The 17,941-nt window shown below is 38.6% G+C and overlaps 1 protein-coding gene across 3 annotated transcripts in view; it reads right to left on the bottom strand.

Moving 5' to 3' along the window:
• The window catches only part of idh1 (isocitrate dehydrogenase (NADP(+)) 1), a 38,233-nt gene that overhangs the window by 17,606 nt on the left and 2,686 nt on the right, over nt 1-17,941 (bottom strand). For 2 of the 3 annotated variants that reach the window (XM_043693040.1, XM_043693038.1), the window contains exons 1-3: nt 12,901-13,034; nt 11,440-11,579; nt 8,531-8,822 (exon numbers count right to left, since the gene is read on the bottom strand). In XM_043693040.1, coding sequence (XP_043548975.1) covers nt 8,531-8,822; nt 11,440-11,564 — 417 coding nt within the window. In that variant the 5' untranslated portion in view covers nt 11,565-11,579; nt 12,901-13,034. Of the gene's footprint in view, nt 1-8,530; nt 8,823-11,439; nt 11,580-12,900; nt 13,035-17,941 lie in introns of those variants that run through there. The other variant, XM_043693039.1, reaches the window with a different exon arrangement.

The following is a 17,941-nucleotide window of genomic DNA, read 5'->3' on the forward strand; positions in this document are numbered from 1 at the left end:
GTGAATATAGTCCAAAATGATACAGTCTTTCTTCACCGGTCAGTCCTCCTATCTCAGGAAACAGCCTGGTAAGCCTTCATTGTACTCCCTTCACAGCCAGAACATCCTTCCTTAGCTAAGGTGACCAAAAGTGCACACAATACCCCAGATGTGATCTCACCAGGGTCCTTTATAATTGCAGCAGGATATCCCAGCTCCTGAATTCAAATCCTCTCACTACAAATGACAACATAGCATTTCCTTCTTGACCATCAGCTGCACCGGCCTGTGTATTTTGAATAACTGGTGTACAAAGAAACTTGGGTCTTTTTGCACCTCCCTCTTTCCCAATCTATCACCATCCACATAATAATCTGCCTTCCTGTTTTTGCTATTAAAATTGATAACCTCACATTTATCCATATTCCACTTCATCTGCCATGCATTTTTCTACTCACTCAACTTACCTAAATCACAGTGAAGTACCTCTGCATCCTCACAGTGCATCCTCCCTCCAGCTTTGTGTCATTAGCTAACTGAGCAAATTCACTCATGCGCTTAGTATTTAAGTGTAAGTCTGTTGAAGTCCAATATTAAGTTTGAAAATTGACGTGGATTACCAGAAAAAGAACAACATTCCCAAGTTAAATTAATATTTATAATATTAATTCAACCATTAATAGTATTAATATTTCCAAAGCATATGTAAAATCTTTACTGATGATCCAGCATTTGACAAAAAGAATATTTTCTTTGTGGGTGTCAGGTATAATACCATTCTTCAGTTGACAGATGGCCAGCGGCCCCGTGATTACAGGTACAAATAAATGTAAGTAGAATTTAACAGTGTGCAAAAAGACATGATTTTCTGTCCTGTTTAGAAAATTAACAACTAAATTATTTTCCACTTAAGGGGTGATGATATCCAGTGAAAATTCTTTGTTGGATTTACTGTTCCATGGAAAGTATTGTGGAGAAGTTGATCCTTCATAATTTATCATGATCTTAACATATGAAGCATTTTCAACTCATTTACTGACCATTCACTGAAAGGTATTTAGTAGTTTCTTCAACTCGCTATAATTATTAAATCAACGTCCAATAATAGTCATAGAGTAATAGAGGATGTACAGCATGGAAACAGACCCTTCGGTCCAACCCGTCCATACCGACCAGATATCCCAACCCAATCTAGTCCCACCTGCCAGCACCTGGCCCATAACCCTCCAAACTCTTCCTATTCATATACCCATCCTGATGCCTTTTAAATGTTGCAATTGTACTAGCCTCCACCACTTCCTCTGAGTAAAAAAGTTGCCTCTTAGGTCACTTTTATATCTTTCCCCTCTCACCTAAACCCCTCTGGACTCCCCCACCCCAGGGAAAAAAAACCTTGTCTATTTACCCTATCCATACCCCTCATGATTTTATAAACCTCTAAAAAGGTCACCCCTTAGCCTCCAACGCTCCAGGGAAAACAGCCCCAGCCTGTACAGCCTCTCCCTATAGGTCAGATCCTCCAACCCTGGCAACATCCTTGTAAATCCTTTCTGAACCCTTTCACATTTCACAACATCTTTCCAATAGGATGGAGACCAGAATTGCACGCAGTATTCCAGCAGTGGCCTAACCAATGTCCTATACAGCCGCAACATTACCTCCCAACTCCTGTACTCAATACTCTGACCAATAAAGGAAAGCATACCAAATGCCTTCCTCACTATCCTATCTACCTGCGACTCCACTTTCAAGGAGCTATGAACCTGCACTCCAAGGTCTCTTTGTTCAGCAACACTCCTTAGGACGTAACCATTAAGTGTATAAGTCCTGCTAAGATTTGCTTTCCTAAAATGCAGCACCTCATATTTATCTAAGTTCAACTCTATCTGCCACTTCTCAGCCCACTGGCCCATTTGATCAAGATCCCGTTATAATCTGAGGCAACCTTCTTCGCTGTCCACTACACCTCCAATTTTGGTGTCATCAGCAAACTTACTAACTGTACCTCTTATACTTACATCCAAATCATTTATATAAATGACAAAAAGTAGTGGACCCAGCACCGATCCTTGTGGCACTCCACTGGTCACAGGCTACAGTCTGAAAAACAACCCTCCACCACCATCCTCTGTCTTCTACCTTTGAGCCAGTTCTGTATCCAAATGGCGAGTTCTCCCTGTATTCCATGAGATCTGACCTTGCTCACCAGTCTCCCATGGGGAACCTTGTCGCACTCCTTACTTAAGTCTATCTAAATCACATCTACCACTGTGCTCTCATCAAAAGTCTTTGTTACTCCATAAAAAACTGAATCAAGTTTGTGAGACATGATTTCCCATGCATAAAACCATACTGACCATTCCTAATTACTCCTTGCCTTTCCAAATATATGTACATCCTGTCCCTCAGGATTCCCTCAAACAACTTGCCCACCACCGACATCAGGTTCATTGGTCTATAGTTTCCTGGCTTGTAATTACCACCTTTTTAAACAGTGGCACATGTCAGCCAACCTCCAGTGATCTGGCATCTCACCTGTGACTATCAATGATACAAATATCTCAGTAAGAGGCCCAGCAATCACTTCCCTAGCTTCCCATAGAGTTCTAGGATACACCTGATCAGGCCCAGGGGATTTATCCACCCTTATGGGTTTAAGACATCCAGCACTTCCTCCTCTGTAATATGGACATTTTTCAAGATGTCTATTTCCCTACATTCCATATCTTCCATGTCCTTTTCCACAGTAAACACTGATGTAAAATACTCGTTTAGTATCTTCCCCATCTCCTGCAGCTCCACACAAAGGCCACCTTACTGATCTTTGAGGAGCCCTCTTCTCTCCCTAGTTACCCTTTTGTCCTTAATGTATTTGTAAAAAAACCCTTTGGATTTTCCTTATTCTATACATTTGTTATTGTCTGTGCATCTTGACTGGCCATTCCTCAAGTCAGCAAAAAAGTGGTTACCAAGTGAGACTTATACAAACTCACACCTATCAATGTAATTAGACTGTGTGCTGGTCCATCAGCTTAGTGCATTTAGGTTTGATCTCTCAACAGCATTCCTTGGCAAGCATTTCACTGAAAGAAAATTATGGTAAACTTTCTGCGGACATTGGTATTTTTGAAATTAATATGGAAGATATGTCCATGAGATCACTGGAAATGATTATAGAATCCTTACGGTGTGGAAGCAAGCCTTTTGGCCCATCGAGTCCACACTGACCCTCAGTATAGCCCACCCAGACCCACTCCCCTATCTTATCCAGTAATCCTGCGTCGTTTATGGCTAATCCACCTAGCCTGCACATCCCTGGTCACTGTGTGCAATTTAGCATGGCTAATCCACCTGATCTGCATATCTTTGGACTGTGGGAGGAAACCCACGCAGATACAGGGAGGACGCTGGCACTGTGAGGCAACAATGCTAACTACTGAGCCACCATGCTGCCCATATCTAATCATATGAACAGTATTTCAACATTCGTGAGTGCCAACATGGATCAATACTAAAACATTGAGATCAATTTCCCAGCCAATTAGAGATGGAAGGGATGAAATAATGTCTCCATGTCACTACTAGATTTTGAGAAAGGTGGTTAACAGGAAGGAGGACTTTGCACTGACACACTTCAACTAACTTCAATTTGACCAGGTTTTCCTATATTTCCAAACATATGTAAAAACCATTAGACTTCAGTTCCTTGCCTGGTATAAAGGAGGCAGTTACATTAGCAGATGTCACTTGTGACTCCATTCGGCAACCATCATGAACAGCTTAGCATTTAAAGTGACAAGAGAGGCATTTGCCTTGTTATAGGGAAAAGGATAAAATATAAATGCCAAAACTATTACAGCGTACTGCTACAATGCCATCCTAGAGTTGACACTTGTGTGGCTATTGATAACTGAGTACATCTATCTGCTGTTGGCCTCATTCTTTAGGATTTGGGACTTCCACTGAAGTCAGGGAGGGAAAGAATTAAAGGCAATGGCGACGGCAAACCAGAGGGGCAGAAAGGGTGGCTGCATTGGGGTTGCACATCATGGCAATGTGTTGCACACTGCACAATCTGGCATCTGTAAGTATCCCTTCATCTGAAAGATTGCAGAGATTCAAGACAACAACTCTGCACCACCATCTCCAGTGCAATTAAGAATGAGCAATAAACGCATCCTGTAAACAAATAAAAATACTGACACTTTGACAATGGGAATATCTCACAGCATGACATCTGCTCCAATGATGAGGAAATGTAGGAAGGTAATAACTGGCTCAGGATGCAAAGCAATCTAGGGCAGATAAAGATGCAATGAGAAAAACATAGGGGAGGTTGGGGACAACAAAACAGACAAATTTCACATGATCTTCAATGTCAGATTTCTGTAATTCAATAAAGCTTCAGCACTCTACATTCCTTTGCTGCTTCCTTCATTGACCTTGCCATGTATTTGCACACACTAAGACATTAGATAGTGGTAGGAGGAATAATTCAATCTTATACAGTTTTGTCCCACCCATTAACCAAGTGGCCAAGCCAGGGTCATCTGGAAGTCTCAGAAGCCCACTGAAATGCAAAGAAACCTCATACTTACTGATGAATAAAGAAAAAATGCCAAACAGCATGCTTTGACCTATTAACTCAAGAGTGCAGCTAAATCCTCTTTGTAAATCTTTGAAATGTGTTTCTACATAGTGCTCCCCCTGCAACATCAACTGAAGTTGAGGCAGGCTGCTGACTAGCTTTGAATGACCTTGACAGGCATCCTCCGCTTGCCTGAAGGCTGGTGGATGCTGACATATCAAGGACCATTTGCACAGTTCCAGCAGCCTGCCATCTCAGCCAATGAGGCATTAGTGTCATAGATGGATGAGCTGAGGAGCCATTGCTAATGGCAGAAACATCCCAACTGGAGTCCATAAATGCTTCAGCAGTCACTCCACTATCGTTTCAATGCACAGCTGCACCCCTGAAGAGTGCGAAGACAGAGAGTGAGTTCAGCTGTCTCGTTCAGCCACTGATGCACAATGGTCATGGAATTACCAAAATCTTTAAGGTCCATGTGCACCTACCACATCCACGAGATGCTGTTTTCCATAAGGGTCACCAGCATTGTTCTTCTCAGGGTCGCCAAGCTCATAATGGGGGAAACCAACTGTGCATACACCAGGTATTGCTGGTGTGACCTACATGTGATGTAACTGACTTTTAACTACCCTCTGAAATGGCCAAGCAAGCCTTTCAGTTCACAAATAATCAAGGATGGACAGCAAATGCTAGCCTTGTCAGCCATACTTGCATTTCATGAAATAATAAAATAAATTATACTTCTCTCAACTAAACAGCAGCAGTTCCTGCTTCCAGTTTCACCAGTAAGACCACTAGCCTTAATGAAAAATTCAACATGTGATCTTTGTATCAGTTTAAATTTGACTGAAAACTGATTTGATCGCTTTCTGTTGTAATTTTTTTCAATCTTTTCATTAAAGTAACATTAATTTTCTTAAATGAATCAATGTTTTTAGCCACAATCTTCCATGCAAACATTTTCAACTATTGATCACAAAGATAGGTTCAATTAGAATCCATATATCTCTTTCAAGAAAGAAATTATCCATATATTCTTATTAAGAGTATATTAAGATGAAAATCGACACAAGGGAGATCATTTTTTGAGCGATGACTAAAAGCTAGACACTGGTTAGTAAGGCTGAAAAGGAAGTGACAATCCCTTTCCACTCATGTCCATTTAAAGGAATAAGATGTAAGTTAGCCTTGATTTCTGCTCTAATTCTGCACCTGTCTACCTGTTCCATCCAAGTATTTTTACAGTTTCATATGTAACTTAATCTCTTCTGTTTTTATAGACAGGCCTTCTCATAAGCATGCTGTCAGAAAGTAAGTTTTAGTCTGAGAATGAAAAAAGAAAACAAAATAGTTAAGAATTGAACAAAGATAAAATGTGAGGAGACAAAGATTCAGACTTAGTAAACTAAAAACAGTACAATAGAGAAATAAGAAAACAGAGAGAAATTAAAATGCAAGGAAATACAGGATGATGTAAACTATTGGGATAAACTAAGAAAAACATTAGTGAGAAAAAGTATTTTAAAAATAAATATTCCTTAGAAACAAAGGATAACAATAAAATTAAAAATTGTGCACTAATTTGAAATAATGTATAATGTCTGTTAAAATTAATTGTATAAAGATTGAGTTTTACATTATTTTTAATAAAACTGACATCAATCATTGCATTTGTTATCACCTTCGCCTCCAATTTGATTGCAAAATGTATAAAATTGCTTTTCAAAGCAAAGCTCATGTTTGGCTTTATCATTATTTTGCCATTTTAGGATCACCTGTTTACTAATGCAACATAGTTTGCAGATTCTGCATTATTTATTAACATTTGCTCCAAGGTTAAACTCAAGGTTTAAATACTACCATTAAACTGTGTTAGTCTGTACAAAGAAAGTGTTTAATTTACTCGCCTTCATCGCTCACATCTTTGAGTATAGGAGTTGGGACACAGTGTTGATATTGTAAAAGGTGTGGCCTCCTCTGGAACACTGTGTCCAGTTTTGGTTGTGCTGTTCTAGGAGGATATTATTAAGCTGGAGAGGATTCGGAATAAAATTACCAGGATGTTGCAGGGAGTTAAATAATAAAGGAGAGGCTAGATAGGTTGGGACTTCTTTTTCACTAGAGTGTAGGAGGTTAAGGGGTTACCTTCTACAGGGTTATAAAATCATAACAGTTTTAGGAGAAAGATTTAAAAAAGACATTTTTTGTTTTACACAGAGTGCTGCATGTATAGAATAAACTTCCAAAGGAAGTGATGAATGTGGGTACAGTTATAACGTTTAAAAGACATTATGATAAATACATGAATAAAAAATATGTTTAGAGGGCTATGGGTCAAGTGCAGGCAGGTGGGACTCATTTAGTTTGGGATTATGATCGGCATGGACTAGTTTGACTGAAGGGTCTGCTTTTGTGCTGTGCAACTCTATGACAATTCGTAGATAGTTATAAACCATCAGGTGAATTTTGCTCTTTACCTCAAATGATTTTTATAAGTTTAACACTTGGCAGATAATATATTTCCATGTTTCTTATCTTTACAGTAATATCCCTATCCCTGTTCATGAATAGTGACCAAGGGACAATTAATTACTCCAGAGTAAAGTACAAACAAAGTGAGTAAAACTTGAGGAAGTAATTTACAGAGACTTCCAAAACTGCATACTATGGGTATCGAGTACAGAGAACAGACTCCAATTTTCAAACATTATCAAAAATATTGTGCTTTTCTGACATGATTCTATTATAATGAACATACACTCAACACTAAAAGTATATGCAGGGTTCTTTTGGAAAGGGAGAAAGGAGTGGTTTCAATATAAAGTATTCTGCCTGCCTTTTTCATGGGGAATATATACTTTTAATACACTCATCTTATCAACTTCGAGAAATTTTTCTATCTTCCAAAAACGATCATGTTGGCCATCATCATGTTTCCATTGATTAAGCCAGAAGACTATTTTAGACTGGCCCAGCTGCCAATTTGGTGGTATCCAACAGAATAAAAGCAAATAGAAGTGGAGGGTTTTTTTCACGTTGTCTTCTCCAGGTTTACCTATATGCCAGTTCAAAACTTTGTCTTTTCCATTAATCAATGATGGTATATAGAATACACCTATAATCATCACAGTACCTTCACCCAGCAAAGCAAAATGACATATTTCCATGAACAATATCTCTTCTGCATATGAATCAAGGAGCAGAAATTCTGCACTGACAAACTTGAACAAAATTTGTTACTGTACACATAAATTGTTTATTCCCTAACTACATTCCATCTATTAGTAAGTCAAAATAGAAAAAAATAAAAGTTTACTTGTAGCAGACCATTTAGAGTGGAGATTGGGATTTAGGTATTTAGATTTCTAATGTCTGCACAGGACTGATATTTATACTCATTTTTATTTGAAATGTGGAATTAATAAACTTTTCAGATTAATATGGCTGAGTTTTATACTGTTACAACCAAACAATGTTCCAATGATTTTACTGAATCAATATTGACAGCTATCATAACTTTAGTTTCAGCACAGTTGGTGAGACTGCATTGTTATACATCATCCAGAACCTAAGAGGTACTGTAAAATCTTGGCTCTATTGCTGCATAACATATTGACACCAGAATTAAGGGACAACTACCTTTATGGCCACTAAAAGAGTGAACAGCTCTTTGAAATAGTTCCAATGTAGATAGCCCAGAAAAAGAAAATAAGAACGAACAAAAATTTGACTTTGGTGGTTACAAAGCAGTTTTGATAGAAATTCTGGCGCAATTGTTGCACATTATTCAAACTAACAGTGCTGAAATCAGTAAATGAGCTAGCAATTAAGCTATATTCAGTTAAGGTCACAAGGACTTAAAATATTTTTACTCTTTAAAAGATTATCAAAATAACAGTGAGTCAAAGATCTTTCAGACTTACATTTTACGACACTAATTAAATTACTATTTCAACTTACTTGGTCACCGTATGCATGACGTCCAATGATGATCGGCTTGATCCAGCCAGATACCAGCCGAGGAATATTCCTACAGATGATTGCTTCTCGAAACACTGTGCCACCAAGTATGTTGCGGATGGTTCCGTTGGGTGATTTCCACATTTTCTTTAACTTGAATTCCTTCACCCTGCTTTCATCAGGAGTAATGGTGGCACATTTTATTCCTACATTATAGTTTTTAATAGCTTCAGCAGCGTCGATGGTCACTTGATCATTAGTAGCATCACGGTTCTCAATTCCCAAGTCATAACTTGAATGAAAAAAAAATTCAAAATTCTACTTTCAAACAAAATCTACTTGAAATACATGATATTGATACTGAATATTTATTTTTCAGAAGAATATTTATGTACTTCTCCTTTGAAAGCACACAGGATTATAGATTATTACTGTGCCAGTGAAAGGTCTATGTCCATTCAGAAGAGACTGAAGTTTCTTGTTTAGACTGAAGTTGAAACACAAACTTAAAACTAAAATAGAAATCCAAAGGAATAGGTCCACTGTCAATCCACTATTAAAGGCATTTATATTCCAGAGCCAAATCTCAAGTTTCAGCATAAAATAATAAATTTAATATATACATTAATTTGGTTACATTGTACTGCTAAAAATGTTCTATTGTGCAAGATTTTTCAAATTATTTTGTATGTGAAACAGGACAGCAAAAAAAAACTGGAACTAGCAATTTAGTAAAAAATTATTTTAAAATTAATTTACATTTCTTCCTAAATTAACCATCAAATTAAATGTAAATGTCTTTATTCCTTCTTGTAAAACTATAAAATCTAGTAATTGGACTGCTGTTCGTCTTCTACAAAACTCTCTTGACATCCAGCGTATGTTTAGTCTGTAAAAGCATGAACGCACTTTCTGCAATTTCTTGTTTGAAGGTGGCCATCTTAGTTGTTTTGCATGTCTTCACACATACTTTTGTTTTTGGGGAATTACAAGGAAGTGGTATAAGGATTCAGAAGTGAACATTCATCTCATTGCTCCCTCTTGAACACATTTCTGTGGCCAACAGGTAGTGAGGCATTACCCAAATGAGCTACAATTCCTTCATGGCAACCTTCTGCAGTGGCTCTATTCATGGCTAACCACGATGAAATGAACCCAGAGGCTAACCCATATGTTATCGTACCACTAACTTGTTGGAGAACAGATATCATTTAATTCTTTATTTACAAAAAAAAATCCATTGTGGTTGCTTCTTTTTTAACTTTAAATAGTCCTTGTACATCCACAGCCCAAAGATGTGCAAATCAGGTGAATTGGCCATGCTAATTGCCCATAGTATTATGTTCATTAGTCAGGGGTAAATATAGGGTAGGAGAATGGCTCTGGGTGGGTTACTCTTTGGAGGATTAGTGTGGACTTGGGCCAAATGGCCTGTTTCCACACATCTAATCTAATCATAACTCAGATCAAAGAACATATACTAAACATCAATTTCCACAGAAAACACTATTCTTCCTTCTCCCTATTAAAAAAAAGACAAATAACTTAAAAGCAGGTACAGAATAAATTTCCTAGAGATTCATCTAACCACTGCTCAAACAGCATTAAAAAGGAAGATGGGATTACACAATTTTTTTTAAATGCCCATGTCCAACTACTTTCCCAAAAATCCAAATTCATTTTGAGACTGAAGTCTAGGAATGTAAGACTTAGGAGCAGGAGTAGGCCATTTGCCTTTTGGATTATTCTGGCAAATATTCCTGCCCTCCCTCTCCCCAGAAGATGTTTTATTTTCTGGATTTCAAATTGTTTAACTACTTCAATAAATAAATTTGCATAATTGTTTTTAAAAACAAAGTCAAACAACTGTAAATAATTATTAACACACATTTACTAAACATTCCCATGAAACCCAAGTTAGTTATCCTGATTAATGGAAGAAATTTACCTTGTAGGGAAATTATAAACTTTTTTTTCATATGATATCAGGTCAGTTGATGTGGCATTAGGTTAAAAATATGCATGTTTAATCTTTAGTTTGTATGGAGTTAGCCAACATCAATCAGGATAGTAATTGTGTCAGAGGAAAGAACAAACATAATTAAACTTATTGTGGCAAAGTTATGGGAAGACACATATCAGCCATGACCCACTTATTGTTTTCTTTCCTGTAACCCCAACAGGAAGAGTGCTGTCTATGGAGGTCAAGGGACAGTTGGAATTAAACAACAGTAAAATCTAAAAAAAAACCCTGCAGATGCTGTAAATCAGAGACAAAATTAGAAATTGCTGGAATAGCTCCGCAAGTCTGCTAGCATCTGTGTAGAGAAATCAGAGTTAACATTTTGGATTGAGTGACCCTTCCTCAGAACAAAATAATAGTAATAGTTCCTAAAAATAACATCTAGCCTGACTCAAACAAAAAAAGTCAATAGCTTTAACACAATAGTCCTCAACAGTATTTACCTCTTTCATGAAAAAGAGAGCCAAAATTAAGAAAACAATCTTTTATTTATATACACTTTAGGTCATTTCTACACACATTACACTGGGAAAGTTCTGAAAACACAAGATAAATTAATACAGTTTGAAAATGTAGATAATAAGTTTGCTGTTTATTGAATTTTTTTTATATTTGGAAAAAAATGCTTGGTGACTCAGTAATTTGGTGAATCAGCAATTTTACTTGCATATGTTTACTCACCCAGACAGCAAATTGTGCAATAATCACTGATCCCTATTTCATCAGCTCGCAACAGACAAAAACCATTTATTTAAAAATTGAAAAAATTGGAAAATGTAAGTCTTAATTTTGAAGCAAAATGTGGATTTTATATGCTCGGTTTCTTGAGCCAATAAAACGTTTAAATTAATAAAAGCCATATTTGAAATGTTCACTAAGTTACAACCTGTGTAGGTCTATCTCCATATAGGGGAAGAGGAGTTTCTCTTTGATCAGTTCCCATATAACTCTGGTCATCTCATCTCCTTTCATTTCCACCACAGAACCAACTTGGATCTTTTTACCTGACATTGTTTAGTTTAATTTCTGCAAAGAAACAAGAAAAGATAAAGTAATCCATTCAGAGTACCTTTTCTATGAACAGTATCCTACATATATTTGAACTTTTGTGTTAAACCTTAAAACTATTGTAGTATTGTAGTAACTTTGTTAGATCACTCCTGCCAAATCTGATTAAATTTCAACAGCTTAACCTCATGATGAAACCAAAGATTCCAAGTTGATGTAATGTAACTCCCGAAACTGGTTTTTCAATCATGTGAATGCCAAAAACTGACATTACACATCTCAAATACTTTAAATAAAGTACAACGCATTCACACACTTTTATGATCTTCATCCATCTTAGGATCTTCCATGTAAATTGGCTGCATTCCTGCAATCTGCAGCCTGTCACTTCTCAGTGACTGTAGATTATCACAGTAAAAAAAAAATCAAACGTTTAGCATTAGGAAGTGTAAGAGTGAAAGTGTAGTTTGGAGTACATGCAGAGACTTTTCCCCTGCTATATAATGGACGCTCTCTAGTCTATTTCTGGAATCTGGCACTTGAGGTCACTCTCTCAATATCACGAGAAGGAATTTATTCAAACGGCCATGAATCTTTCAAATTCTCCACCAAAGCTGTGGATGTTGAAATCAGCCACTGTATAACCAAGACAGAGATGGATGAATAGATCTTTTTGGTGGTGGTGGTGGTGGTGGGGAAGGTGATATTGGCTAAAGGTATCAAGAGGAATGCTAGAAGTGTTAGACAGTGCAACCCGAGATAGAATTTTATGATTTGAACGGTCAGATGGCCCATTCCTGCATTTCTTAAATAAAAACCAAGTGACCAGCAGAAACAAAGACCAGACGTACTGACAGGCTGATCTTCAATAGTGTGAGAAAAGAAACCCACATAATTCTTATCCCATGGCAGTATTTCCGATACAGGCGTCTCTCTCTGCCTGCCTGCCTTGCCTGTCACCACTTGTTTGACGGATCTTGTACTTTGCACCACAGAGACCTCTTCCTGCTATTACTCCAGCTCTCATTGCAAATGCTATGTGAGTTGGGTGGGACTGGAAACCCTATCAACCCCAATCGGGGATGGGAGAGAAGAACTCGAGATTGAATCAGCGAAAGTGTCGATCGTGTTTTAATTTAAACGACCCGTTGAATCGTCGAGGGGTGTGTGCAGGAAAGAGAACAACATAATAAAGGAATTCCTTCTGGCTTATCAGCAGCGGTGGTGCCAAGAAGTCCATTCACCTTTTTCTTGAAGTTTCGACCTACTTTAAGTGGTATCGTTACTGAAATAGTGAATGGGATGGGGGCGGGAGGAGATGAAGAGAGACATCCCTCACCTGTTCGAGAGTGCAACGTCGACGAAGGGGATGTACCAAGCTCCCTCGGTGCTCGCAGCAGCCTCTGTCAGTCCGCACTGACAGTCCGAACGCCAGCCCCGGCTGATCGAACGGAGCCCCTCCCCACGTGATTACAACGCCGCCCAATCCGCAGCGCGGAGGGCTGCAACCTCGCGCCCACGCCCCGCCCCGCGGCCGGGCTTTGTCCAATAGGGATGCCCCACATCAAGGTGGCCTCGAGGCCGGTGCAACGGTTGGCAGTTGACAGCTCGAGCCGCGTTTGTTTTCCGGCTCCTCGGGCCTAGGCCGGCTCCGAGTCTTCGGTATAACTGTACTGCACGTTCCTGCAGTGCTGGCAGAGGGTAGGGAAACCCAATGGGACGACTTTGTAGGTCCAAATCTTAACCCTCAAGAAATTCCTTCTCAAACGAACATCCGTGACAGAACTAATGAATGTGATAGCTCGCATCGGTGCAACAGTAATTACCCTTTTTATATATAAATTTATGAGAGCGTGTAGGTAGCGCCCACAATCTCCCGTGTTATTTTGGCATAGCAGGAACTATTGTGCTCTGAATCATCGCCACCTTCTTTCCTTCTACAGCATCTCTCCCCGTTGTTTAAAATGCCAGAGAGACTGTCACTATCGGTGTGTTTTTTTTCAGTATTAACGTTTGTTCTGCAATTAAGTACAAAGTGACGTGAAATTTGTAGCTGAACAATAATTTAGCTCAGGGGAGGGTACCTTCATTCAGCACACAGGGATATTATGGTCAGTGTTTACCTTGTCTCAGGACTTTCATTTTAATTGATGTCATTGCTTAAAATGCATCTTGGTATAAGTGGGTTGCACCACATGGGCTCAAGAAGCCTTCAAACTAAAATGTCTCCAAGAGTATCTCACTTACCTTGGTTCTGAGTGAGCTCCCTGGTGAAAGGCCAGTAGGTTTTCTTCAAAGTTTTGATATGGGGGGGCGGGTGTAGAGAGAGAGTGTCAGCTTACCTTCAATAAAATAGACTGGGACTTTTTTCACTGGAGCCTAGGAGGTTGAGGGGTGACCCTTACTGAGGTTTATAAAATCATGAGGGCCATTGACAAAGTGAATGACAAGGGTCTTTTTGCTAGGGTGGGAGAGTTCAAAACTAGGGAGCATATTTTTATGGTGAGAAGACAAGGATTTATAAAGGACATGGGGGCAACTTTTTTTACACAATGGTTTGTCTGTTGAATGAGTTGCCAGAGGAAGTGATGAGTGCAGGTATAGTTACAATATTAAAAGGCATTTGGGTAACTACATGAATAGGAAAGGTTTAGAAGGATATGGGCCAAGTGCAGGCAGGTAAAACTAATTTAGTTTGGGAACATGGACTGGTTGGACCAAAGGGTCTATTTCCATGCTGGAAGGCTCTTCCCATTAAAGACATTTGTAACCCATATGAGTAGCAGGGTATTTGGTTTTTGTTATGGCAAATAAGCATTACATTTATTGTATATAGCATGAATTTTTGCATATAGCACAAAAACCACAAAGCTCTGGGTTTTATTATGATTAGTCATTTTTTACTTGAATAAAATCATAAACACCTGCAGTATTTCCACAAACAAGAACTTTGTGATTTAATAATATATATCTGGTGATTTCCTTTCAAATGTGGCAATACATTCATTGCCAGGCAAAAAAAGTTCCCCCATTTTGCACAGTTTATTCAGCTGATTTCATTTCATTGAAGATGGAAGGTAACCTGATTTAACCAGCCACACATCATCATCTAGCTCCTCAGCAAATTAAAGTTTCTTCTCAGCTTAGAAGATACATTTCTCTTCTCTAAGATTTAATATGTTCTGCCTCAGTAACCAGCTCAATTCTATAGTTATAAACATGGAACTGTTTTCTCCATCCAATTCTGCATGAAGTGCAGAGATACAACTGAAATTTCTTTGTCTGCATTTAATAAACTAAATGAGCGTTAGTACTTCACTCTGAGGATACTTGGTTTACTATCTTTTGTACCAAATCCCTCTGTGTAAAAAGCAATTTGTTTTCAATCCTTGCATCTTCCTTTCTTATCTTTAATTTCTTCAAGCCCTACAATTTGCTGTCATTGCTGCCACCACCAAAAAAGAATTCTGCTTCTTGGAATCATTTCAAAAGTAGTGGTTGCAACCTCATATCTGAGCCTTAAAGCTGTGGGACGACCTCGTGAAATCTCTCAGTCTTTCCTCTGTAAAATATTGCTTAAAACCTACCTCTCTGGCCAATTTCTTTGTTGTCTGGCATAATGGTTGCAAGTTTACTTGCTGAGCTGGAAGGTTGGTTTTCAGATATTTTGTCACCGTGCTAGTTAACATCATCAGTAAGCCTCTAGTGAGACGCTGGTGTTCTGTCCCACTTTCTATTTGTGTGTCTCGGTCTCTCGAGGTGGGTGATATCATTTCTGTTTCTTTTTCTCAGGAGGTTGGTAAATGGGATCCAAATCGATGTTTTATTAATGAATTTCTAGTTTGAATGCTAGGCCTCTAGGAATTCCCGTGTGTGTCTCTGTTTAGCCTGTCTTAAGATGGATCTCTTATCCCAGTCAACAAGAAACTAGATACCAGGATACACAAACACCAACTATCCACCAAAAAACATGACCCACTGTCACTTGTATCTTTACATACAGACAAAGAAGGACACCACTTTGACTGGGACAACACATCCATTCTAGGACAGGTGAAACAGAGACACATATGGAAATTCTTAGAGGCCTGGCATTCAAACCAGAACTCCATCAATAAATACATTGATTTGGACCCCATTTATCAACCTCTGAGAAAAAGAATCAGAAATAATATCACCCACCTTAACAGACCAAGACAAATAAGTAGAAAGTGAGACAGAACACCAGCGCTTCACCAGAGGCTCACGGATGATATTACCTAGCATGGTGACAAAATGTCTGAAAACAAACCTTCCAGCTCAGTGAGCAAACTTACAACCTGAACCTCAACCTGAGCTACAAATCTTCTCAAAATGTCTGGCCTAATATATTCTCATTTAGCTTAAATGTCTGATATTTTGTCTTAATGTTCCTATAAAAAGCTTTTGGAACTTTGTTTTACTTTAAAGAAGAGAAAAATGCAACATGTTGTTACTGAATAATCATTTTGAGTCCAAAGAACTGCTAGTAACAGTACCATCTGATTCTGATTCATACAAAGCAGCAAGGATCCAGAGTTGGCAGAGCTGAGTCAAAGTCTAGACATTCTACAATTAAAACACAATTTGCTCTTTTCTCCATATGAAAGACAGTGGCAAGAGTTTAAAAGAGTGAGCTTGAGGGAGAGAAGAAAATAGCAGCAAGAGTGAATCTGAGAGGGAGTAGCGCGATGGGGCAAGTATTTGAAGAGTGAACCTGAGAAGAAGTAGTGAAATAGCAGCATAGTGTTTAAAGAGTGCACCCAGAGGGACTAGTGAGATAGCAACAAGAGGTTAAACAGCAACTCAGGATGAGGGAGACAGTAAAAAGAGTTTAAACAACAACTTAATCAAAAGCAATGAAACTGGCAAGAGTGAGCCTGGGCAGAATAGTGAGATTGAAGCAACAATTTACATTATGAATTTAAAAGGGAGCAGTGAGACAGTGGCAAGAGTTTAAAAACTGAGTCTGAGAAGGAGAAGTGAAACAGCATTGAGAGTTTTAAAGAGTGAATCTGAGAGAGAGCAATGAGTGAGAACAGTATTTTACACTCCCATTGGGGTCAGGACTGGAGCAGGAAAGCCCAATAATTATCAGAGGACATTGATTTTCATCCTGGCACAAGTAGTGGGTATTGTTTTAGATCAATTAATTAGGTCCACTCAGAAGAATCTTCACTAGTTGTCTTGCCACCCTGAGAATGAAACTTAAGTTATGGATGGAAGCATCCTCTGTTCTGCTAGGAACTGCCCTTCCCAACCGCTGAACTTGGCATGGCTGCAGTGCCCCTTAATGATAACAGCCTTATTAAATTCAACAAATTTTACCTTTTCTTCAAAGGTTGAGCCCAACGTGAGGGACACTTTTTATCTTCGATATGCATCATAATTATCATGTTGTAAGATGTTTTATTATGAGAGGGCATCCTTTTGGCCCTCCAGTTTTGACAGCCCTTCATCATCCCTAATTCAAAAGCAAATGATTTCCCTGTTACTAACTGGCCATCCCTTTAAACGTAGCATAGGCTTAGGTGATAGATAATTTTTGAGTTATAGGAAGATGCTGAATAGGCTTTTTTTCCTGGAGCATTGGAGGCTGAGGGGAAACCTTATAGAAGTTTATATAATTATGTAGTGCATGGAAAAGGCGAATACCCTTTCTGAGGGGAGGGAAGTCCAAAACTAGAGGGCATAAGTTTAAAGTGGTGGGGAAAGATTTAGAAATGACCTAAGGGGTAACCTTTTTAGGCAGATGGTAGTGTGTGTATGGAATGAGCTGCCAGAGGAGGTGGTGGCAGCGGGTACAATTACAACATTTACATGGCATCTGGATGGTTATATGAATAGAAAGAGTTGAGAGAGATATGGGCTAAATGCTGACAAACGGAACTAAGTCAGATTGGGATGTCTGGTCAGTGTGGACGAGTTCGACCAAAGGGTCTGTTTCCGTGGTATATGGCTCTGACACGTAACCGAATCCCAAACATTTATCCATTGATCCAAAAACATATGGGCAGGATTTGGTTTATTATTTGTCTGTCTTAGGTTCTCTTTCAAGTTAATTCTTTTTTTTCTCTCATAGTCTCTCTGCTTCTCTTAGTTCCTTTTATGTTTCCTCTGAACTTCCTATATACAGCCTCGTTGTCACTTAAAGTTATCTGACAGCATCACATGCCCTTTTTTCTGTTTCATCTTACTTTTTTCTTCCCTAAGACTCCAATTACTATGGCATTAAGAAATTCCAATAGAAAATGCATACCTATATTATTGGTAAAAGCTGCCAGATGGCCAAAATAAAAATGTTATTCATACCTTCATTTTCTGCGTTGGTGACTTATGATTTTGATACAAACTTTAAAAGT

Source organism: Chiloscyllium plagiosum, chromosome 7, assembly GCF_004010195.1.
Source record: "Chiloscyllium plagiosum isolate BGI_BamShark_2017 chromosome 7, ASM401019v2, whole genome shotgun sequence".
In the NCBI taxonomy this organism is placed as follows: domain Eukaryota; kingdom Metazoa; phylum Chordata; class Chondrichthyes; order Orectolobiformes; family Hemiscylliidae; genus Chiloscyllium; species Chiloscyllium plagiosum.